The sequence below is a fragment of the Littorina saxatilis genome, linkage group LG4 (assembly GCF_037325665.1).
Source record: "Littorina saxatilis isolate snail1 linkage group LG4, US_GU_Lsax_2.0, whole genome shotgun sequence".
Classification (NCBI taxonomy): domain Eukaryota; kingdom Metazoa; phylum Mollusca; class Gastropoda; order Littorinimorpha; family Littorinidae; genus Littorina; species Littorina saxatilis.
In genome coordinates this window covers 27301300-27327178 of record NC_090248.1, presented here as the reverse complement: position 1 = coordinate 27327178, position 25879 = coordinate 27301300, and the positions used below count along the sequence as shown (strand labels likewise).

The window sequence follows — 25879 nt, the reverse complement described above, 5'->3', positions numbered from 1 at the left end:
CAGCTACACTGTTGTGTTCAAGAACATCGTTTATTTTGCAGAATTTCTCAAACACGACTCTTTCATATCACAGTGTACGAGACTGTATTACAATGACATACTCACAACACAATTTCAAAACACCTGTGTGAAGTGATCCATGCAGAACATTTGTCCTAATAATGTGTTTGAGTCTATCACAGATATTGTTCAAACAGTCACATTCAAACATAGAAAATAAACTTCTTTTTTTGTTTTTGCAAACCATGGAAGGACACTTTTTGTTGTCCCCTTGTCTATTATTTTGACCAAAGTATACCTGCCGTAAAAAACAAACAAACTGCATGCAATGTAGTGACACATTTGTCTGGTTCCAAGCATGTCCTTTAATCGCAAATACCCTTGTTCAGTGAAGTTTCAACTCTTCATCAATACCATAACTTGTCTGAACTAACTTGGATTAACTTTTTTTTGAAAGTTTAATCATTTCCTTATCCTAAAGTTTCATTGGCAGAAGAAAATAGTGATATATGACTAAAATCAATCAAATTCATGATTATGAAAGATATACACAATATCTGAACAGTTACTGCCACATCACTATAACCACCATCTCCCAACTTTTTTCCAAACAATGTCTGAAAAAAAAGTAATATGTCAACAGAATAAATTCACATAACGAATGCGAAATACAATGCAAAGATGTCATTTAGGGTTGAATACAATGTACAATGTTTACATTTTCCAAAAATGTTTATTCATCCAACGACACAACAATTGAGATATTAACATAATAATACAGTGATGTTCATCAAACGGAATACTGTTACTGTTGTACAATGCTGTGTCCGCATTGAGTATCTAAGTATTTATTCTGTTTAGAGAATTATCACAACAACAAAAACAACACTGAATCATCAGCAAATCATTAAACAAAATTGTCTTTGTAAGTTTAATACACTTTCGTTTCCAGATCTGAAAAGGGGTCTTTGCAGTAGACTAGTCTGTCTTCTTTACTCGATGCATTATAATTATTCATTGTACGTCAGTGATTGCCACAGTCAAATCAATGATCTTGTTTTCAAAACATGCAGCCTTCCTCGTGGACCAAGGCTGATATATTTATCAAATACTTTGTACAGAGGGTAAAACCAACTGAAGGACATTTTAAAATGGCTGCCATGTTGCAGAAGAAATGAAAAATACATTTTCTTTCTTTTGCATCATCTGCTACTGTTCTGTCAAGACATTAAAAATGTCCACTGTATATCATAACAGCCAACAAAACTTCAACTTATAAATACTGCACGTATTGTCTTTCCCAGATCTAAACTTGTGCATCCAAGTTTTGAATTTCTTCAGTTTAGATCTCAATAGGCTTGGGCACAGGTTTCCTAATGTGTCGCATGGTGGATCCGGATTCTGCAGGTTTGAACGGAGCGTGGGATCCGTAGGGTCGAGGGATGGGCAGGTCACTGTCGTCATCTGGGATGTAAGCGTTGGGTCGGGGCTCTGCCGTCGTGTAGACCCCACCAGCCAGTTTGTACTGCTCTTCTTCCTCCTCTTCCTGTGAATGAAAATATTGATGATTTTGGATTCGTTAATATAAGCTTTATGGTTGAGTTTGGATCCTAAATGTTAAAAACAGTGGAACCTCCCTTCTAAGACCTTGAATAATCTGAAAAAAGGCCCTTAAAAAGGAGGGAGTCTTAAAATGGAGGTCATTTTACAGAGGTTATGAACAGAAAGTCTGAGAAAACGAGGTCTTAAAATGGAGGGAGTCTTAATTAGGGGGGTCTTAATAGTGAGGTTCCACTGCAGCGCTGAAAGTCCACCAAATGGGGCACTGGCCTTTGGCTTGTACTTCACGTAATTTACTAGCCAGAGAGCACATTTTACTCGCCAAAAGGCCAAAACCAACCATTTGTTTCAGCAACTTTACTCGCATTTGGCGAGTAGATTAACATTTCTACTTGCCATTAACATGTTTCTTCTCGCCATGGCGAGTAAAATACTCGCCACTTTCAGGCCTGCACTGTATTGTATATATGTCACGATACAAAATTTGAATACAGTTCTGTTTAAGCCAAATATTGATGAAAATCAAAAACATTTAGGATGAACACACGTGTAACCAAGTGCACGTAACCCTCGAATTACCTTTGGAGACAAAGCCATGGCAGTCAAACAGGAGTTAGTTTGGGCGAAATCAACAGCCCTATAAAGACTGCTATGTGAATGCAAAGGTTGGCAAGAGCATAGCAGGTGACAACAGCATCTAGACCCTACCACAAACAGCTCTCCTCGTCTGAGGGGTGTTATATTATTATATGAAGTCTTATATCGCGCGCGTATCTCCAGACTCGGACTCAAGGCGCAGGGATCTATTTATGCTGTGTGTGCGGGTGTGGGTGTGTGCTGTCTACCGACATACAAGAATCACAGAGCTACTATAAATAGCTCACACTAAAGGCTGGGAGACAACTCCATCAGTGCAGATCATCTGCTGTGAAAGGGGGACTACTGCGTTACCCTATCACACACACACACATTTAAAGCTGTCCATGATTTATTGTAAAGACATCCTCATGCACACAGCTTCTGTATCCAATAACGTGTCACACAGACACAACCAAGGACTGCATAAAGCAAAGAATTCATCAGTACAGTGGAACCCCCCTTTTAAGACCCCCCCAATTTAAGACTTCCTCTCTTTCAAGATCTTACTTTTTCTCAGATTACCTCTTCATAGGCTCTGTCAAATTACCTCCATTTTAAGACTACCTCCATTTTAAGGCCTGATTTTCGTAGATTTTTTCAGGTCTTAAAAAGGGGGTTCTACTGTACACACAAACACACACACAAACAACACAATGCAAAATCCTACCAATCTCCTCTCCTCTATGTTCTGGTGTCTCCTGTGGTCGTCACGCATCTGTCGCAGCCACTCCTTCTCCATCGTCAGCGTCGGGGGCTCGCCCTTCTCCATGCGGAGATAGCATTGCTCCAGATCCCCCTCTCCGTCCCTCACTTGTTGCTGCAGTTGCATGGACTGTGCCTGCGTCATTGACACTTCCGACACCAGAGCCATCATCTTGCGCGTCATGTCTTTGATTTTGCCCTGCGTCTCGTTCACCTGGGGAGAGAGACAGGTACAGGATGAGGGTGTGAAAGGAAGTGCTGGACAGATTTTTTTTTTATAAAACAGTGTGAAAATAAACTCTCTCTCTCTCTCTCTCTCTCTCTCTCTCTCTCTCTCTCTCTCTCTCTCTCTCTCTCTCTCTCTCTCTCTCTCTCTCGACTCTCTCTCTCCACAGAAACAAACACAAGACAAGAACAAGAAAATAAGGCAAGTGATAACATTGTTGACAGTAGGCATACTTCCCCATGCGGTCTATTTTTAGCTACCCCTGAGTTCACGCCTCCGTCACAACATGACAGTACACATTCCAGTGTTGACACGCCACGCTCTGCACGTGCGACAGACCCACCGCTTGCCACTGTGCGCCCGAGAGAGGAACATGTAAACAATACAGGTGTCACCATGTGTTTGGGCGCAAGCGGCTGGAAGACCAAGGATTGTTGGCTTGATAGTGCGGTACGTCAGACAGACGACTATACGTCGACAGTGAGGGTCTGGCACACATTGAAAAGAAAACGTCTGAAACTGAAAGAGGAATTGACATCGGACTGATCTTCGGTGCGGATACAAATAAAAACGAAAAGCCAAAACATCCCAGGACACATGTCAGCGACAGGCACATGAAAACGGGCATGGCTACAGGACTACATGACAATGGTGAAGGCTTTCTACAGGCATCAGATAACCAACATTTAATGACTTCATCATTGCAGGAGAACTTTGCTAAAATGACAGAAGAAATTAAAAGATGTAACGAGAAACTTAGGAAGTCAATGGACAGTGCCTTTAAGAATTGAAACTGTGAGAAGACGAACACTTCCAATCTCTTGACCAATTATGAACTTCGGCACTGTGAATATTCGTTTTGTCGGTAACATTTTCACCACCAACGTGATCTGGCATCCATGTCGCGAGAACAACACGCGTTTGTCATATCGGTTCGATAATGTCAATGCTATGTTTTGTATATGCTTCAGCTTTGATTACGGAAAATGTAGTTTTTGATTTTTTTTAACATTGTAAAAACCAAATCACTGGTTACACAATTAAACAATCCAATCCAATCCAATCCAATCCAATCCAATCTCTCTCTCTCTCTCTCTCTCTCTCTCTCTCTCTCTCTCTCTCTCTCTCACACACACACACACACACACACACACACACACCACCTCCTTTTCCTCTCTCTTGCTAAACCTGTTTTCAGCAGTGTCATACAACTTGATGTGTAGGCCTGTGTATGTGTATGTGTGACAGGGTGACCATTCACCAATTATAGAGTAAAGCTGCTGTCATTGTCCAGTCTAGTGTTTGTAGTTCATCTTGCCAACCGATTTGTGTTTTGTGTCATTTCATTATTCTTTGAACTAAAAGTACTGGTGTGCACCAGCCGTGTCCAGCTGCAAACAGTCTCCCTTTGAGTGAAGCAATTTTCTTAATCCCTTAGAACTTGAAGTAGACAGACCACCTGTGTCGGAGACAGGCAACCCTGTCTGCAGGGGAAGTATTATGCAATCTGACACCGACTACCCCTGAGGTTTGGGGAAATGTGAAGTGGGTGTGATTTCCTTTGATACTAATAGTGAGAGATCATAGAAGTGTGTCAGCTGTGGTTGGAAGGTTTTAATCCCTTACCCCCCCCCCCCCCTTTTTTTTTTATCTTGTCTTCAACCAATGAAATGGGGTATCATCTTAGAATGTTGTGTTGCTAATAGTTACTAAGAGTTTGATTGGATGTTTGTTACTCTAGCTAAAGTTGAATTATGTATGTACATGTTAGAGTGTGGGAGAGAACTTTGAGAACTTCAGAAGAGTGTGGACGTATTTTGTTGTGTGCTCCACTAACTCAGGAGATGTAGTCAACTTGGTATGTTGTGGCTTGTAGCCACCGGCTTCAGTCGGTAGGCGAAGAGGAGGAGGGAAGATCGAGAGACACGGAAATAAAGTTTGCCATGCCAGTATACTGCTGTTCAGTGTCACAATGTCATATGTTGTGTCCGAGAGATTAAGTCCAGAGTAACACACATCAGCATCAAGAGAAGAGAGACAAAACAAGAGTTTCCGAACATCTACATATGCAGGGGCGGATCAATTCACTTTGGAGGGGGGGGTTACAAAATGACTGTGAAGATACAAGTTGACGGCGCCGAAGGCGCCTAAGCCTCTAGGGGGGTCCGGGGGCATGCCCCCCCGGAATTTTTTTTTATCCAAAGAAGCAAAATAGAGCTATATATCTGGTGCATCCTGAGCCAATAAATTACCTTTTTCGGGGGGGGGGGGTGGGGGGTGGGGGGGTTACGTAACCCGTGTAACCCCCCCCCAGATCCGCCCTTGCATATGCATGCAAGCATGCGTCTGTCTGTCGCTCCTCCCCACCCTCATCCGCCTGCTTTTAGCTGAAATTCTTCATCATCATTCAGTTTTTTATAACCTTCACAACTTCATTCAGTTTTTCATAACCTTCACAACTTCATTCAGTTTTTTATAACCATCACAACTTCGTACTGGTGCACAGCCAAATAATACACAATAATAATCATACCTTCTTAGCCAAGGTGAGCGTGTCGTCCTTTCCTGCCTCGGCCTTGTGGCGGATTCTCTCCACCAGTCTCTGCACTTGCTCAAACACCAGGTCCTTCTCCAGTAACTGCTCCTCCCTCTCTGCTAACCTCGACTCCAGCTGTAAAAGTACAAAAAGATCTGGTCAAGATCATCTAGCTCCTCTCTGAAGGGTGAGAGAGATAAGCGAAACAAGAAGGGCAAAGCCCATACGACTCACATGCTTGACCTTGACCTTTACATGACCTTGACCTTCAGAGTCAAGGTCAAATAACTAAACCTAGCAATGACATCATACACTAAGAACTGCTTTACACATGTTTCCTACCAAAATACATGTGACCTTGACCCAAGGTCAAGGTCATCCAAGGTCATGCAACACAAAGCTGTTAATTCAAGACATAGGAAGTACAATGGTGCTTATTGGCTCTTTCTACCATGAGATATGGTCACTTTTAGTGGTTCACTACCTTATTTTGGTCACATTTCATAAGGGTCAAAGTGACCTTGACCTTGATCATGTGTGACCAAATGTGTCTCATGATGAAAGCATAACATGTGCCCCACATAATTTTTAAGTTTGAAACAGTTATCTTCCATAGTTCAGGGTCAAGGTCACTTCAAAATATGTATACAATCCAACTTTGAAGAGCTCCTGTGACCTTGACTTTGAAGCAAGGTAAACCAAACTGGTATCAAAAGATGGGGCTTACTTTGCCCTATATATCATATATAGGTGAGGTATTCAATCTCAAAAACTTCAGAGAAAATGGGAAAAATGGGAAAAATAGCTGTTTTTAGACAACATTTATGGCCCCTGCGACCTTGACCTTAAAGCAAGGTCAAGATGCTATGTATGTTTTTTGGGGCCTTGTCATCATACACCATCTTGCCAAATTTGGTACTGATAGACTGAATAGTGTCCAAGAAATATCCAACGTTAAAGTTTTCCGGACGGCCGGCCGGACGGACGGGGGGGACGGACGGACGGACGACTCGGGTGAGTACATAGACTCACTTTTGCTTCGCATGTGAGTCAACAAAAAACAAGAAGAGCAAACGCTCGATCGAGTCACTTTCGCAGTTCTGAATATTATATGAGGCATCAGATGGACAGGAAGAAATTGCTATTCACAACACAATGAGTCACGTTCACATAAAATTTGAGCCCGGTCACTTTTATAGTTTCCGAGAAAAGCCCAACGTTAAGTTGTGTGTTGCCGAACAGAAAAGGCTAGTTATCTCCCTTGTTTTTCTGATAACGTTCGTAAAAGGCTACAGATGTAAATACTTTGATGTAAAGAATAATCCTACAAAGTTTCAATCACATCCGATGAACTTTGTCAAAGATATAAAATGTCTAATTTTTCCTTTGACACTGACCTGTAACCTTGAAAAAGGTCAAAGGTCAACGAAACCATCGTTAAAGTGTAGAGGTCATTGGAGGTCACGACTAAACAAAATATGAGCCCGATCGCTTTGATAGTTTCCGAGAAAAGTCCAACGTTAAGGTGGTGTCTACGGACGGCCGGCCGGCCGGCCGGCCGGACGGCCGGCCGGACAGACTAACACTGACCGATTACATAGAGTCACTTTTTCTCAAGTGACTCAAAAACACCCATCTCTTCCATTCTGATCTGGGTCTCGGTCACCACAACAAACACCACCACCACCAATACCACCACCACCAACAACAACAACAAAAACAACAACATTTACCACCACCACCATCAATAACAACATAACAACAACAACAACAACATTTACCACCACCACCATCAATAATAACATTCACCAATCCAAAACAACAAGCATCAGCAACAACAACAACATTTCCACACCAAAACAACAACTACCACCACCTCCACCACCATCAACAACAACATTCACCACATCAAATACAACAACAACAACAACTCTACCCAGTACACAAACGCACACCCACCTCCTCCACTTTGGTCTGGATCTCGGCAGGACTAGGATCATCTCCCGCGAGGAACCGCACCCTCTTCTCGTCGTACGGATTCTCCAGCTCCTTCTCTAGCTCCAGCATACGATCTTGACATTGCTGGAGCTGGATCTGCAAGGTCACCAGCTCCGACTCCAGATGGCGCTTGCAGGGCATGGATTGTTGGAGGAGTTCTCGGGAGCGTTTCTCTTCTGTCAGCTGCATCTGCAGGAAGCGTATCTCCTCCTCTCTGGCTTTCAGTTCCACCTCTCCGTTTCGGATCATTTGGTCTGAGAAAGAGAGTACGAAATCAGTTAGTTTTGCAGACGATTTTGCAAGACCACAACGCTGACGTACTAGTGAATTATTCGTTGTTGTTTTTTTTCTCCAATTTTCTGCTCGTTTGGTATTATGTACATTTGTACTTGAAGAAGACCCAAGGGTCAAAGTCATTGAGAATTAATTGTTTCTTAGTCGTCTTCATAATAAATGAGTACCGTATTTTCTGGTCTTTTTATTTTCTTGGACAGATATTTTCGCCAGTAAAGAGAGCGCCTTGGTCCCCACACAATAGCATATTCTCTGACAAACACATAAGCAGTCTGCTAAAGTATTTGTGAACGATGAACTTCATGTACACTTTGTTCAAGGATAAAAACAGAATACTTTTCTGAAAGTTGTAGCTAGTACATGTACTTCTTGAACAAGGATATGTAGCCAAGAGACATTACAAATTCTTCGCTGAGTAAGTAAAATATGTACTGTCTCATCACTTTGTCAACTGAAACTGACCTTGAATGTTTACTTTTTCGTAAAACACGCACACCTCTTCATTTCGTTCAATCAGCTTGATGCCCCTGAGAACAACATAAACGTTTCAGATTAAAAATAAAAAAACCCCGCATGATACACTTGCTGCAAACTGACAAGGCCTCCGTTTATGTGAACAAATTGACAATGACAATGGAAATTCTTTATTTTACGACGGTAACAGAATAAGCATAGGAATACATTTTTGCATCTGGCCCTCAAATGAGATAGAGAAGAGAGAGAGAGAGGGCCAGAGAGAGGGCCAGAGAGAGGGAGAGAGAGGGAGGGTGAGAGAAAGAGCCAGATAGACTGACAGACAGAGGGACAGAGAAAGAGAGAGAAAAAATAAAGAAAAAAAGAAGTGAAGAGAGGGCAAACAATGTTATTATGTTTACCTATGTGTGTGTGTGTGTGTGTGTGTGTGTGTGTGTGTGTGTGCGTTTGCGTGTGTGTGTGTGTGCGCGTGTGTGTGTGCGTGCGTGTGAGCTTGTGCGAGCATTATAGTGTGAGATTCTGTTTGCATGAGTTTGTTTGCTCATGCATGCTTCAACTTCCTGTGTGTGTGTGTTTGCATTTGGCTGTGTGTGGTATGATTAAGGTACGAAAGAGTACCCTTACACCTATTCAGCTTACATCATCTTATACTCATTCCCCATGCAAACCAAAAATGTCACACACCTGTCGTTTCTGTGCTGGACGTTCTTCTCGTATCGCTTGCGGAGCTTGACCATCTGTTCCTCGCCCTGGTTGATCATGAGGTTGAGTTTGGCCATGTCCATCTTCTGCTGCTCCCTCTTCTCCCTCATCTCCTCCTCCTGCCGCTGCTGCTTGGCCATCTCGTTGCGAAGGCTGTCCCTGATCACGATGCTGTTCATGTGCTTCAGCCTCTGCTTCTGAAGAAGTCTAAGAAAGCAGAAGTTTGTGGGGAATTAGAAGTGCATATCGAATGAAGCTGCCAAAATCTTGTCTTTGTGTTTGGGTGGCTTGTTCTATTTGTTTTGTTGTTGTTTTTTTGTTGTTGTTTTTGTGTGGGTTTTTTTTCTGTGAGAATTAGTGCATATCAAATGAGACTGCCAAAATCTTTTTGTGTGTTTTAATTCAGATGGCTTGTTCAATTTTTTGTTATTTTGTTTTTGCAGGCTAAGTGCATATGCAGTTGTACCTTAGTCTTACAGAATATGACTTCTCTAATGCCTTTGAGGAATGTTGCAAAAAATCCTTTTCGGATTTTCAATGCCACGTGTATTATAGAATGAACTCATGGATGAGGTTTTTTTTAACATGTGCAGTCTTGGTGCAGGTTGTGCAAAAGAAAGTGTGGAAAAGTGCTTGAAAAAGTCTACATCTATTAGCTCTGTGGAAAAAAAACCAACTTCTTTCCTTGACTTAGTTGGAGGTAAACCCTAGCTCTAAAGATCAACATGACTGGAAGATGAAGCGACATAATGCCCACCATCTCAGTTTTACTCCACAAGTAAAAAGAATAATAACAACACAAAGAATAGACAACATATCAATAATAACAGTGAGTTCTTACCTGTCTTTCTGCATGACAGCTGTGCGTAGAATTTCAATTTCATTCTGCAAGATTTTGATTTTCTCCTTCATCTCCGCTGCCTTCTGCGTGCTGGTCTGGATCAGGTTCACACATTTGTTACGCTCGTTCTTGATCACATCATACAGCTTGGCAAAGTCCTTCAATCTTTGCAAACACACACACAAGTTTGGGGTTAAAAGGCTTTCTTTGTATTTTACAGTTTTCCATTTACTTTAAATTGCTCTCTACTTTCATTGGATCAAAAAAAGCTCAGAAACTTGAGCACTTAAAGAACTGTTATGCACAGAGATACACGATATTTTTTCTGAGTATTTTCCATTTAAACTGCCTTCAAAGTAGCCTTGATTTTCTTCATAAAATCAAAGTTTTTCATTTTCTTTGTACATTCCTCAATTTTCATTTCGTTCATTTGATTCTCTTTCATCCCCCCTTCTCCCCCCCCTCCCCCACACACACACACACACGTGCACACAGATGCAGTCTACCCTAGTTCATCATTGCGCCTTTCTTTTGACCTCTGTATTTCATCAATCATTTTCTTCTCCACTCTTGAAGTTGTAACCGAGTGCCGTAACACTACGATTACCTCGGGAGGCGAAGTGCAATCAAACAGAATTGAAAATGTTAGGGCTAATTTCTTAGCCCTATAAAAACTGTTATGCAAACCCGAAGGTTTCCATGAACATACGGACAATCGGAAACCACCAGACCCCATCACAAACAGAATTCCACAATCCAGAGGTGTTGACTTAAAGGCCAACAACTCGGGTGCAGAGTGGCTGCTGTGAAAGGAGCGGTAGCCTAGCCCTGTCACAAAGTAAAAGTCTGCTGTACTCACTTGACCTGCATCTCCTGGTATTTCTTCTGATGGTCCTGTATCTGTAGCTGTTTGGTCTTGAGGTCCTCCACAGCTCGGTGGTACCGCATCTCAGCTCGCATGAAGTCGCGAGCCTTCTGTTCTCGTTCATCAGCCTATAAAAAAGGGATGATGCGACTCTTATTAACTCAATGTGAGAAAGACATTTTTGTGAAATTTTATACATGCACTACAAGTTTTCTTCAGCCACGTGCTTTAGCGAGACCATTCTTCACAAACAATGCCTCGTTCAAGTCAAAGCCCAGACTGAGTAGCTGATTCTCATCAAAAAATTTGTTTGCAAAATTGCATGCTGTGATGCATGTTAAAGCCTCAAAGTAATTAGGTGAAGAGTACTTCACGAAGCTTATGCACTGAATCTTTGGTAAAGACTTCCCGGAAACTTTGCGAAGTCGACTTCTGGCTGAATTAAGGACAGTGCCTTTAGTGATGTATTCATCATTGGGTTTGGGCAACCTTCAGCATCTTTCCTCCCTTAAAAAAACCTAAAGCCTCAAATTAACTGGGCGAAGTCAACATCGCAAAGCAAACTTCGTGAAGCTGACTGCACGTTTTGGCACTCAGTTTTCGGTAAAAAGACTTCGCAAAGTTTTAGCAAAGTCGACTTCAGGCTCAATTGATGACCGCCTGAACACAGTGAGTCACACCAGCATTCTTTAAAGCTGAATGTTCACACCCAAGGAGAGGTATAATGTACATGAACTTGCCTTGATGGCTGCCAATCGTGTGAGCTCCACCACCTCAATGCGCAGATCACTCTGTTCGTACAGCAGGTTCTGTTCCTCTGCAGCGCTGGCTTCCAGTTTCACATGTTCCACTGCTGTCAATGAGTTCTACAAAATCATGAAAAGCACATCTACATGAGTACACCCGACCATTTGTGATGGGCTAAAAAAAAAAGAGCAAACAGGGGGGGTAAACCAGTGAAGAAAATTAGATCAAACAATCCTGTGACACTATACTCAAGTAAATTTAGGGAAGTCTTTCCACCTGTAAAATAATGTAATTATCTCTCCTATTAACTCCAATTCAAATAGTCACTTATGTTCGCCAAAATCATTCGAGTACATGCATATCCTACAGAAATTCGCAATCATCATTATTGTCATTGTCTCGTTGTCCTAGTCATTGTCACTGTAATCATCCTCGTCATTGTCGTCCTTTTCATTGGTGTCATCATCTTTATCGTCATCATCATCACTCACATGCCATAATTAATCAACATGCATACCTGTTGTGCCAAGGCTCTCTTGGTCTGTTCCACTTCCTTCTGCAGTTCTTGACGCTTCTTCTGTTGTGACTCGTCATCTCGTGGCAGAGAATTCACCTGCACAAAGTACAATCCAAACATAAAATTTGTCAAACAGTCGAACCTGCTTTGCCGACCTCCTCTCGATAACATTACCACCTGCCTATAACAACTACCCCTTAAGGAACCCTGACGAGTTTTATTTCACCTTTCCATAGCGACCACCTGTCTATAATGACCCCTTTTGGTCAGTCCGTTGGGTGGACAGGCTTGACTGTATAAAGAAGATGCTTAAACAGTTTTGAAACAAAACTTACACTGTGAGATATCCATTGTGTCTTGCATGTTCCATGATAACCCTACCTTTAATTGTTCTTTGAAAAGATTTGGACAGTTGGACGGACAGACAGACAGACAGACAGACAGACAGACAGACAGACAGTCAGTCACTCCGGACACCTAACAGCCCACCTCTCCTGCTTCTTCCAATGCACTGATCTTCACCCTTTCATACACACCACCTGAAAGCGGCGTATGCTGCCTTAATGGCGGGGTAAAAACGGTCATACACATAAAAACCCACTTGTGCAAAAAACATGAGTGTACGTGGGAGTTTCAGCCCATGAACGCAGAAGAAGAAGAAGAATACACACCTGTGCTTTGAGTTTCTCATAGACAGTCCTGGTGTGATTCAGGCCTTCCTCAGCCACCTTGAGTTGCAGCTCGGCCTTCTTGAGATTGCGAGCATCACGCTCCTTCTCTCTTGATTTTCTGGCGTGAGTGTCATGTTGGTTCTTCTTCTCCAGGTGTATGTGTCGCAGGTTCATGTCTAATGTGGCTCTGCAAGAAAAAAAGTGTGTACTGTTTAAAAAAAAGATTTAAACAAAAGTAAGAAACAAACAAAAAAACTCTTTCACTGGTCAGTCAATCTCAAGACTCTTATCAAATTCCTTATTTGATGTTTCTTCTGTGTTTCTGAGCTTTATACTCTCAGTGTCAGCTTATGGTGAGAGTTTCACATGCAGCACTGTTTTTACATTTAGTCAAGTTTTGACTAAATGTTTTAACATAGAGGGGGAATCGAGACGAGGGTCGTGGTGTACGTGTGTGTGTGTGTGTGTGTGTGTGTGTGTGTGTGTGTGTCTGTGTGTGTGGGTGTGTGTGTGTGTATGTGTGTGTGTGTGTATGTGTGGGTGTGTGTGTGTGTGTAGAGCGATTCAGAGTAAACTACTGGACCGATCTTTATGAAATTTTACATGAGAGTTCCTGGGTATGAAATCCCCAGACGTTTTTTTCATTTTTTGGATAAATGTCTTTGATGACGTCATATATCCGGCTTTTTGTAAAAGTTGAGGCGGCACTGTCACACCCTCATTTATCAATAAAATTGATTGAAATTTTGGTCAAGCAATCTTCGACAAAGGCCGGACTTTGGTATTGCATTTCAGCTTGAAGGCTTAAAAATTAATTAATGACTTTTGTCATTAAAAATCTAAAAATTGTAATTAACATTATTTTTTTACAAAACGATCCAAAATTACGTTCATCTTATTCTTCATCATTTTCTGATTCCAAAAACATATAAATATGTTATATTTGGATTAAAAACAAGCTCTGAAAATTAAAAATATAAAAATTATGATTACAATAAAATTTCCAAAATCGATTTAAAAACCATTTCATCTTATTCCTTGTCGATTCCTGATTCCAAAAACATATAGATATGATATGTTTGGATTAAAAACACGCTCAGAAAGTTAAAACGAAGAGAGGTACAGAAAAGCGTGCTATGCAGCACAGCGCAACCACTTCCGCGCTAAACAGGCTCGTTAATTTCACTGCGTAATGCACGAGCAGCGGACTAAAGTCATTGTAAAAAAATGCAGTGCGTTCAGTTTCATTCTGTGAGTTCCACAGCTTGACTAAATGTAGTAATTTCGCCTTACGCGACTTGTTTTTACATTCAGTCAATACTTGACGATGTTCTTCTCCAAAAAGCATGATAACACTTTAGCCTTCAAGGGCTTTTTCATTTCAAATTATCTTCGGCTCGGTCTCTGTCTCACTGTCTCAGGCTGTCTCTGTCTATCTGTCTGTCTGTATGTATGTTCACATGTATGTCTGTCTGTCTTTCTGTCTCTCTGACTCTGTCTATCTCCCTGTCTACCTGTCTCTCTCTCAGTCTGTCTGTCTGAGATTTTTCCTCACCTGTCTCCCATCAGCACAGCCTCTCTCTCCTTGGCCAGTTCGTAGTCCTTGGTCAGCATGTCCAGTTCTCTTGTCCGCTGGTCAAGCATTGACCGCTGCTTGTCCAGCTCTGTGTCGGCCTCCATCTTTTCTTCCTCCAGTGCTCTCCGGCGGTTCTCCACCATCTTAGCCGCCTCCACCATCTCTCTGTACTCCGAGTCCTGCTCCGCTAGCATGTTGTCCACTTCACTGTGAAGAGACAGGGGTGGTAACTTTTGATTGTGAAATACTTATCCACTGCACAAGTGTTTTTACATTTAGTCAAGTTTTGACTAAATGTGGTGTGTGTGTGTGTGTGTGTGTGTGTGTGTGTGTGTGTGTGTGTGTGTGTGTGTGTGTGTGTGTGTGTGTGTGTGTGTGTGTGCAGAGCGATTCAGAGTAAACTACTGGACCGATCTGTATGAAATTTTTCATTAGAGTTGGTATGATATCCCCAGACGTTTTTTTCAGTTTTTCGATAAATGTCTTTGATGACGTCATATCCGGCATTTTGTAAAAGTTGAGGCAGCACTGTCATGCCCTCATTTTTCAATAAAATTGATTGAAATTTTGGCAAAGCAATCTTCGACGAAGGCCGGACTTTGGTATTGCATTTCAGCTTGGAGGCTTAAAATTTAATTAATGACTTTGGTCATTAAAAATCTGAAAATTGTAATTAAAATTATTTTTTTATAAAACGATCCAAACTTACGTTTATTGTATTCTTCATCATTTTCTGATTCAAAAAACATATAATTATGTTATATTCGGATTAAAAACAAGCTCTGAAAATAAAAAATATAAAAATTATGATTAAAATTAAATTTTCTAAATCGATTTAAAAACAATTTCATCTTATTCCTTGTCCGTTCCTGATTCCAAAAACATATAGATATATGTTTGGATTAAAAACACGTTCAGAGAGTTAAAAAGAATAGAGATATAGAAAAGCGGCCGGCTATCCTCCTCAGCACAACCCCTGCCGCACTTTTCTGTGTTGTTAATTTCACTGCCTTTGCCACGAGCAGTGGACAGACGATGCTACGAGTGTACGGTCTTGCGGAAAAAATGCTTTGCGTTCAGTTTCATTCTGTGAGTTCGACTGAGCTTGACTAAATGTTGTATTTTCGCCTTACGCGAATTGTTTATGCTTGCTGTAAAAAGCTCATGCAGTGTTCTGTTGGCTTATTCATAACCTTTCTTGTTGAAACAGTAAAAATTTCATTTGGCTTATGGAAGTTATCTACGCCACAAATTTAAAACTTCCTCTGTGTTTAGAACTTAATTGCATTCTTGGATTCGCTGTTCAGTTGGTAAATGCTCCTCTGTTTTCCCTCTCTCTTTTTTGAATTGTTAGAATATTTTTAGGTCTTACTTTTTGAAATGCTGGAAAATTTAAAGTACCGTATTTGACGGATTACAAGACGCACCGTTTTATAAGCCGCACCCCTGACTTTTAACAACAAAATTGGGATGAGCCACGTATAGGCCGCGTCACTATATTAGCCGCCGTCGAAAAAAATATAATCAGATCGTGTCAATCAATCAAAACAACCAGGCAAACGAAAGTACGGTATTTGGCGAAATCGGCTCCGAGAATAAACAAATGAAACAAAGAAGAAAAGTGAAAAAGTTTGAAGAAAAATATCACACACACAATTTGTAACCAACACACACATGTAGTCCCGCCCAGAATAAGCTTTTTTGGGATGATTTACGACTTTTGCGCACATTTCGAGCAGACGAAAACACAACATGGCGGCTCTCGCTCCTCCAACTATCGCGAGACACAAAAAAACGAAATCTCGCGCGCGCGAGATCCTGATACATCCGGTGTTTCTCTGTACGCTATCTTGTCACGACGACTTGTTGACAAACAAAGATTCGCGAAAGAAAGAGAAAAGCGCCGAGTCTTGAGTAGAGAGCTAATAAAGTACCGGTAATCGCTAATCGAGCGAAATGAAAATCCGCGGCGACTTCCATTAGGTGAATGCTATTCAAGTTTAGGTAACGTTTTAGCCGCATCTTTTTATAAGCCGCAATGCGATTTATTTTTTTTAAAAAGTCGCGGCTTGTAGTCCGTCAAATACGGTAAAGGGGTCATTAACAAAATTTAACAAATACATCTCTGGATATAATTACAGGATTTCAGTTGGTTATCTTCACAAACTTGTTAATGGGTTGCTGTAAATGGTGTATTTATTTTTTTTTTATTTTTTTTTGTTCATGGGCTGAAACTCCCACGGCTTTTACGTGTATGACCGTTTTTACCCCGCCATTTAGGCAGCCATACGCCGCTTTCGGAGGAAGCATGCTGGGTATTTTCGTGTTTCCATAACCCACCGAACTCTGACATGGATTACAGGATCTTTTTCGTGCGCACTTGGTCTTGTGCTTGCGTGTACACACGGGGGGTGTTCGGACACCGAGGAGAGTCTGCACACAAAGTAGACTCTGAGAAATAAATCTCTCGCCGAACGTGGGGACGAACTCACGCTGACAGCGGCCAACTGGATACAAATCCAGCGCGCTACCGACTGAGCTACATCTCCGCCCTGTAAATGGTGTATAAAACAAAACAAAAACAAACAAAAAAAGCCCTAAAATTAGGAAAAATGTACACTCTGCACTTACTTTTTCTTGCGCGCAATTTTGTCAGCCTCCTTTGCAATCTGTCCTGGCTGGGAGTTTTGGGTAGCCAGTTCTGCCTGTTGACGGGAAAAAATCCTGTCATGATTGTTGCGTTGGCCAACAGCTTGCTTATGTCTGCTTACTGTGAATAACTTTGACATGAGAACTGTGGATGAGATGGAGGGTTGATTGTAGGTGTGTGTGTGTGTGTGTGTGTGTGTGTGTGTGTGTGTGTGTGTGTGTGTGTGTGTGTGTGTGTGTGTGTGTGAGTGTGTGGATATGTGAGTGTGTGTGTGTGTGGCAAGGATGCAGACTGGACAAAAATATTTACAGAAGAAATAAATTAAGTAGATGTGCAACGCCAAGGCACTGCATACCCCAGCGAAAGACAAACCTCTCTCTCTCTCTCTCTCTCTCTCTCTCTCTCTCTCTCTCTCTCTCTCTCTCTCTCTCTCTCTCAAACACACACACACACACACACAGACAGACACACACACACACACAGACACACAGACACACCCCAAGTCACACATGCACACATACACACACTCACTCACACTCACTCACTCTCTCACAAAAACTTCATACGCACAAAACACACACCCATACGCACATATGGACAGACAGACATACACACCTTTACAAACAAACACACATACACGCACACACATACACGTATGCACACACACCACACACACACTCACACACACACACACGAGTACAGACTCATGCACGCGTGCGCGCACACACACACACACAAATACACACACACACACACCCCACACACACTCACACACACACGAGTACAGACTCATGCACGCGTGCGCGCACACACACACACAAATACACACACACACACACACACACACACGAGTAGACTCATGCACGTGTGCGCACACACACACACACACACACACACACCGCACACACACTCACACACACACGAGTACAGACTCATGCACGTGTGCGCACACACACACAAACACACATATATACACACACACACACAAACAGTAACACTAACACATGTGCACAAAATGAACACAAACACACACACACCGCGCGAGAGAGAAAGACTACAGGGAGGCATGACGTCATGATGCATTAATTGACGTCAAAGACTTTCGACCGTGACGTATTCTTCTTACGCGAGCTTTATCCATAGACTTGGAAACTACGGAATTTCTACCCGTCCAAAGCGGCCTTGGGTGGCGTTTGCTCAAAAAATGGGGGCGCCAATTTTACCCACCGTATTTTTGTTAGTATGGTCCCAATTTTTGGTGAACTTCCATCTCCAACTGTAGCCCATAATCGGGCACAACGAATCCTTCTTTATCATGTATTATCGGTGTGAACATTTCTCAAGTCGATTACAGTATAGCATCCGTGGGATACCTCCAGCTTAGCTGGGATCAATCAGTTAACAAATATAAACTTAGACAAAAGCAAGTACACTAGCTGATAAAAAAAAAACTCTGATAAAAAAAAAGCTAATTAATTCACCAAATCATGTTGCTACATAAATGCTGTAAAATTAAAACATTTAACAAAGCAGGTTAATTACTTTGAGTCTGTCCAGTTTGTCTTCAAGTTCTTCAACCTCCTTTTTGTCGGAAGAGTACTGACGTTTAGCCGTCTCCAGATCTTCTCGCAAGTTCTTAGCCTCCATCTGTCGGTTGACAATCTCCTTGCGCATTTCTTCTGTAGCTGCATGCAGCTCTTTGATCTTCTTCTCAATTTGCTGCAAACCGACAAAGAAATTTATTCAGTTTTAAAGAAGTGGTGTTTTAAAAAAATGGCCATACTCGTAAAAGCCAACTCGTGCAAAAATAAGTGCCGGGAAGATTTACCATCCACGAATGCAGAAGAAAAATGTTGAACTTAAGTGGTACCTTAATTTATTTTTTTTTCATGGCCTTGGCTAATTTAAAAACAAATTTGCTGTTCACTTCAGGGAAAATACGCGTACAAACTGGCCTGATTCACTGCTCATTGAACAAAATGACAAACAATGTTGATGGAAAGATAGCTGAAAGTTCCAGAAATACATAAAAAAAAAATGTGTGAAGTATAAAAAAAATACTAATTCTTACCCCTTGCTTTGGAAGACGGTCATACTCTCGTTCCAAAATTTCTTTTTCTTCCTTCAAACTGAAACAAAATAAAACCAATGTTTACAATGAACACGCACATGCTTATGCGGATGCATGACACAGACACACACATGTAAAAAAACAAATCTTTAACATTTTATGAAGATATTTTCTTCTTTTTTCCCCATTTTGTTCTCTAACACTAAGAACATTCTTTTCATCTGAAATTGTTTTCAATTTTGAATACAAGCACTGAAAGCCTTCCATACCTTTCCTTCTTGTATTCTAGCTGGTACTCCCGTTCTTGGGTCTGCGCTAGCTCGTTGGTATATTTCAGCAGTTGTTCTCGAAGTTTGGCTGGCTCAGTGTTGTAAGCTTCAGGGAAGTTGTCTGCCTTTTCTAGCTCCACTCGTTGCCGTCCTAGCTCCTGTGTAAACTCTTTGGCTTCTCTCAGCAGTCTTGTTTCGCTGTCTCGTGTGCTGTTAAAGAAACCAACAAGAACCAGTGAATTAACACACACCAAAAAAACAACTCTGGAAGTTTAAGGATAAGGATGTAATAAACAAATACAATATACAGCATCAAGATTATTGTACATTTACAATTTAACATAAAGCTTCAGTATGTGATGAACAAAAAACACACACATCAGTGCCAGTATAAGAGCTAGCCAACTTGCACAATACCCCGCTTGAATAGCTCTCCGGTGCGAAAGATAAGGAAGGTTCACTTCCCTGCGGGCACATTTTTTGCTCTTAAGAGTTATCGTTCCTTCCATACACTACAATCACTGATCTAAACAAAGGCTACCGAACAGCAGAATTTTCATGCGATTGCAAGTACCAAAGTTGCAAAAATACCTCAAAGAAAGAAAAATACAATATTCAGGATACAAGAAACCGAAGCTGATAAAGTTATTGAACAGACAACTGAGTACCAGGATGGCACGTCATTTTGACGTCGAAGAGAATTCAGCCATCGCTTCACAAGCGCTGGTGTTCTCTGGCTTGTGTTAAAAAAACCTTGATCGCCTTTCCTTTGTGTTCGGGCCATGCTTGGGTACTTTGAACGAACTTTAGGATTATTCTTGCGGCTAACATTGCTGCAGCCCACTGCTGCACAGTGCAAATTCACCATTTTCAAGGCGAAGTGTCTGCACTGAAACGCAACCTCTCACAGAGCTATCAAAACATGCCTGCAGTTTGAGGCAGATCTCGCAAGACCACGCAAGGTATTGCAGACTTCGCGGCACTGGCCGATACGGGCAAGTCGCCTATTCATAAACAAACAAACAAACAAACAAACAAATAAACAGAAAATATCGAGACTTTTTCCAATTTATTACTGAAGAATATCAACAACATATAATAACCATCTATTGATAATTACAAATGTTGTTACAGGAAAGAAGAATAAGAGGAATTAAAAAACCTCAGTATGCGATAGACAAAACATACAGCAGGGGTAAAAGATAAATAAGTACCTTTTTAATGTCTCATGTAGATTTGTGTACTTTGCCTTCAGAATGGCAACTTTGGTTCCTGTCAGCTTTCCTTCTTGAAATAACTGTTAAAGAAAGAAAAATAGACATCATTCCTTTAACTGGAAAAGACCGTAGCCTTTCATTTTGCAAAAACTGCTTGAAAGATTTTTTCCTTGCCAAAAATGAGCCGAGTTAAAAATGTGCAGGCCTGCGATGTGAGGTCCCTCTTATTAGAGGATATTGCTATTTCATATGTTACGTGGATTTCCATTGGTCAATTGGGCAAAACTGAGCTCAGTGCAAAAGTGATATCGACGACATTTCCATCGATATCAGTTTTGATATCGACGACCTCTTTATTGCTTCCCCACTTCAAAAACACCTAAATTTAAAAACAAACAAATATATATGAAAATGTAATTATCCCAGAATTTAGTTGAGCAAGTGACTAAAGACTTTTTGAAAGAAAAGACATTTTGAAAAACTGAAAAGTACAAGAAAAGAGTGAACAAAAAGAAATAATAATCAGAGGGAGGGATATGGAACAGCCAAAACTGAGACAAATACTTTTTTAATTTCTTTACAGTAAATACAAAATGTCCAGAGAATTAGCAATATATCTAACATTGACTGACTGTGTGATGATATCTTCTGCTATTGGTCTGTTTCGACAGTGATATAAAAATCTCGACCTCCGGTCTCGATTTTGATATCACTGTCTCAACAGACCATAGCAGAAGATATCATCACACAGTCCGTCAATATTGGGTAATATCACGAAGAAAGGACTTCGACTATTGTCCCTTTTTCTGTTCACATGGCATCATGACCAAAATACCTGTATACCTGTCATAACAATCCACCTTTGCTGTTACGAGGAACAATTCTGACGTGACTGGTCCCAGTTATTTCTTTTAAATGCAGGCACTATTGTTTAACAAGAAGGGCAAAGCCCATACGACTCACATGCTTTACACATTTTTCCTACCAAAATACATGTGACCTTGACCCAAGGTCAAGGTCATCCAAGGTCATGCAACACAAAGCTGTTAATTCAAGACATAGGAAGTACAATGGTGCTTATTGGCTCTTTCTACCATGAGATATGGTCACTTTTAGTGGTTCACTGCCTTATTTTGGTCACATTTCATAAGGGTCAAAGTGACCTTGACCTTGATCATATGTGACCAAATGTGTCTCATGATGAAAGCATAACATGTGCCCCACATAATTTTTAAGTTTGAAACAGTTATCTTCCATAGTTCAGGGTCAAGGTCACTTCAAAATATGTATACAATCCAACTTTGAAGAGCTCCTGTGACCTTGACCTTGAAGCAAGGTAAACCAAACTGGTATCAAAAGATGGGGCTTACTTTGCCCTATATATCATATATAGGTGAGGTATTGAATCTCAAAAACTTCAGAGAAAATGTGAAAAATGTGAAATATAGCTGTTTTTTAGGCAACATTTATGGCCCCTGCGACCTTGACCTTGAAGCAAGGTCAAGATGCTATGTATGTTTTTTGGGGCCTTGTCATCATACACCATCTTGCCAAATTTGGTACTGATAGACTGAATAGTGTCCAAGAAATATCCAACGTTAAAGTTTTCCGGACGGACGGACGGACGGACGGACGGACGACTCGGGTGAGTACATAGACTCACTTTTGCTTCGCATGTGAGTCAAAAATGTCCATATTGATTTTTCCCATACAAAGAACTCTTCCTGAACTCTTACTTTCCTTATTTGTCAACAAAAAAAAAGAGAATTAAACTACATTGTGACTTCAAGGCACACAGGAAGAATAGAAGAACTGCCAGCCAAGATTCTTTTTGAACTGTTGTTTTTAGCTCAGCATGTTCGTTCTGCTGCTGACTGCTGCTGACCCACTCCGCCTTCACATCCCTCGCTCGAAACTCGCATCTGCTGGTCAGCGTGCATTCCCCTCCGCGGGCCCCTCCGTCTGGAACTCCCTGCCGCTTGAGCTTCGCCAGAGCCTCTCTCTTGACGCATTCAAGAGTAGGTTGAAGACTCAGTTCTTCCAGTAGCTGGCTGCGACTTTCATGTTCGACGTGATGTGTTGTGCCCCAAAAGACATTCTTGTGCTGTGCTCTGTGAGAGGTGCTTTCTTTGTGTTTAATATTATTTTGTTTGGACCCAGCTATTGATGTGTACATTGTTGTTAAACAGTTGTTTGTTGTATGTTTATCAGGGTTTGCTAGTGTGTGATAGGGTTCGTGTCCGTCTGTAGATGTTAGTTTCTTTGTTAGTCCTGTGTTGACAACTCTTCGACAAGCGCTTAGAACTGTACCCACGGAATACGCGCTATATAAGCTTCATATTGATTGATTGATTGACTGCAGCAATATGCACTCTACCAGCATTAAAGGCACAGAAACACTTTCATGTTGGCTTACTGCATACTTGCTGGCTAGCAAAGAAAGAGTTAAAACCCTTCCAGGATACATGTGATCAATACTCAAATGCAGAATAAGAACTAGACTAGAGACAAGGAAAACATAGGCTGTGAATTTGGTTGCAGTGCTAAAAATAGCTTAGTTAAAGAGGCAGAAATCCAGCCCCGGGAGCAGCCGTTAGACAACGGTAAAACTCACCTCATCCAGACACTGAAAAGCAGGTGATGCTGACACCTCCACCTGGTTTTCCTCCTGTTTAATAACCTTGGGAGGGAGGGGGGCGATGGCCGGAGAGTAATCCACCTCCTCCTCCTCCTCTGCCGGCTCCATCACATTCTGCTCCATGATCATACTCTGCTCCATGATCATACTCTGCTCCATCATACTCTGCTCCATCGAACTCTCCTCCAGCATCGGCAGAGACTTTTCCTCCTGGTCACTCATCTTTAACGGTCAAACTGAAAGAAAAAAATCAGCACAAACTGAAGTAAGTAAATAAGAAAGTGCCCACTACATTTTTTTCACCCCCTCCTCTTCCTATGGTCAAATTGAAAGGAAAAAATGTCAGCACAAACTGAAGTTAACAAATTAGAAAGTGCCCACTAAATGTTCGCATTTTATCCAAACCCTTCCACTTCCAACCCCCCTCCCCCATCCCCTCCAACCATGCATACTCGCTATTGGGGTTCAATAAATGTTTCTTGTAGAATTACATCACAAAATGGGGCGGGGATGTAGCTCAGTCGGTAGCGCGCTGGATTTGTATCCAGTTGGCCGCTGTCAGCGTGAGTTCGTCCCCACGTTCGGCGAGAGATTTATTTCTCAGAGTCAACTTTGTGTGCAGACTCTCCTCGGTGTCCGAACACCCCCGTGTGTACACGCAAGCACAAGACCAAGTGCGCACGAAAAAGATCCTGTAATCCATGTCAGAGTTCGGTGGGTTATAGAAACACGAAAATACCCAGCATACTTCCTCCGAAAGCGGCGTATGGCTGCCTAAAATTAATGGCGGGGTAAAAACGGTCATACACGTAAAAGCCGTGGGAGTTTCAGCCCATGAACGAACAAACAAACAAACAAACATCACAAAATATCAGATAAAGGCAGAGGACCAAAAAGAGTACGTAGTTGGGTTAGGCAAGATGAGGTTCTGGAGGAGCATGCAATGAGGGAGGTAAGTGCAGGGGGTGAGTTCGAATCTGCCAAAACTGATATCTTTCAATATTATCTATCACAGCTAAAAAGTGTATGCACTTGTGTAACAACAACTACAACATGAATTTGCTTAATGTTTAACAACTATGACAACATGTGATAGATTATATGATAGTGTACCAGACATATGAGGAAAAAGATGGACGACAATTAACTTAAGTCAAAATTCAGTGGAACTCCCTTTATAACGTCACATTTAAGACTCCCTCCTTTTCAAGAACCTGTTTTAGAGGGTTAAGACCATGTTGTCTCAGATTTTCTGTTCATAACCTCTTAAATTCTATCCCCATTTTAAGACACCCTCCATTTAAAGACCTGGTTTTCTCAGATTTGTTCATGTCTTAGGCACAAAAAAAAAAAAAATAGGTGTGGTTACAGTAACATAGCCCCCAAAAATAAGGTAGGAAGGTAGGCAATCACTTTTTTTTAACTTTTTTTTCTAATGTGTACAAATTAAACCTACTTGACAGGGAAATAAGTGTGCGACTCGAGCGCTTTCGCTTTCATTGCGTTTTCTGCACTCGTTTTCTTGTTTTTTGTGGGTTTTTTTGACAAATGTAATAAAAAGTTATAGGGTCGGCCCCTAAAAATAGGGTAGGTCGGGTTACCGTAACCACACCTATTTTTTTTTTCCCATAGAGGTGCACGTACACAAGGTGTTAGCAAAAAATCCATAACTGTGTCTAATGCTCTTCCTTTTTACAAATATGATAATATATCTCTATGCAATGAGGAAAAGCCCAACATACAGGGTTATTGTCAGTTTCAACACTGGTTTACAATGGGTGACATTGAGATCTTTTAAAAGTAAACTTGTCTCTTTGAAAGAATCAACAACGAAAACGCATCTGAATAAAAACATCGATTGTATGCCTCACGTTAAAACAAAAAGAATCAGTGGGTACGACTGCTGTTACAATGCTCAAACAAAGATTCTAATCAATAATGAAAGCATACAGCAAGGGGAAAACAATGTTTTGGTTTCCCTATCATCGACCCGCTAAACGATTAGCCCCTCTGTTGCCGATACGTGAATCGCGTCGTTAATAATTTACAAAGCACACAAGACAGGGATTCCCAAGACAGTCGATGCAACTTACTCTTGCGTGACCAGACGCCGAAGATAGCGAAAAACTCTCACATCATCAATTATTTCCAAAGGATGCCACCATTCGTGGTTGTTGTCTCTGTTACCAAGCACAGTGCGCATGCGCAAAGTACTTTACGACATACGTCTTGGAAAAATAATAATTTCTTTCAATACAAATAAGGTTTTAGAATAGTGAGTGACAAAAAAGCTGTATCAAGAACTGATTGGCAGCTAAAATATCAGTTTTGAAAAATAGCTCTGATGTAAAATTCAACGACATTGAGAGTGGAGCCTGGTTCTGGATATGGCATTCATACCTGATGCGTAATCATTGCCGTACTGAAAACAAAAATCTCGCTAGAGATATTTATTGTCGCCTCGTACACTAGATGAGTATAATTTAATAAATTACCTACGTCGTTAAAAATATTGAGTTTAATATCAAAATCATCGAATTAAATGCCAATAATGTTTTAAAAACTCTTGGTTTAATTACTATTTTACTCTGATACACCCCCCCCCCCTACACTGACACACACACACACACACACACACACACACACACACACACACACACACACACACACACACACACACACACAC

General features: G+C 41.2%; 1 protein-coding gene across 1 annotated transcript; it reads right to left on the bottom strand.

Annotated features, from left to right (window-relative positions):
• Nucleotides 1-9: 9 nt before the first annotated feature.
• Nucleotides 10-25399, bottom strand: LOC138964366 (coiled-coil domain-containing protein 146-like). Its single transcript, XM_070336299.1, has 19 exons — nt 25287-25399; nt 23170-23429; nt 20553-20635; nt 19339-19548; nt 19070-19127; nt 18541-18717; nt 16980-17053; nt 14328-14555; nt 12773-12959; nt 12102-12197; nt 11578-11703; nt 10832-10965; nt 9973-10137; nt 9114-9338; nt 8418-8482; nt 7623-7915; nt 5661-5798; nt 2867-3115; nt 10-1546 (listed from the first exon to the last, which is right to left on the bottom strand). Exons 2-19 carry the CDS (start codon nt 23413-23415, stop codon nt 1343-1345), a joined length of 2958 nt encoding a protein of 985 aa, XP_070192400.1. The 5' UTR covers nt 23416-23429; nt 25287-25399; the 3' UTR covers nt 10-1342.
• Nucleotides 25400-25879: the final 480 nt, after the last annotated feature.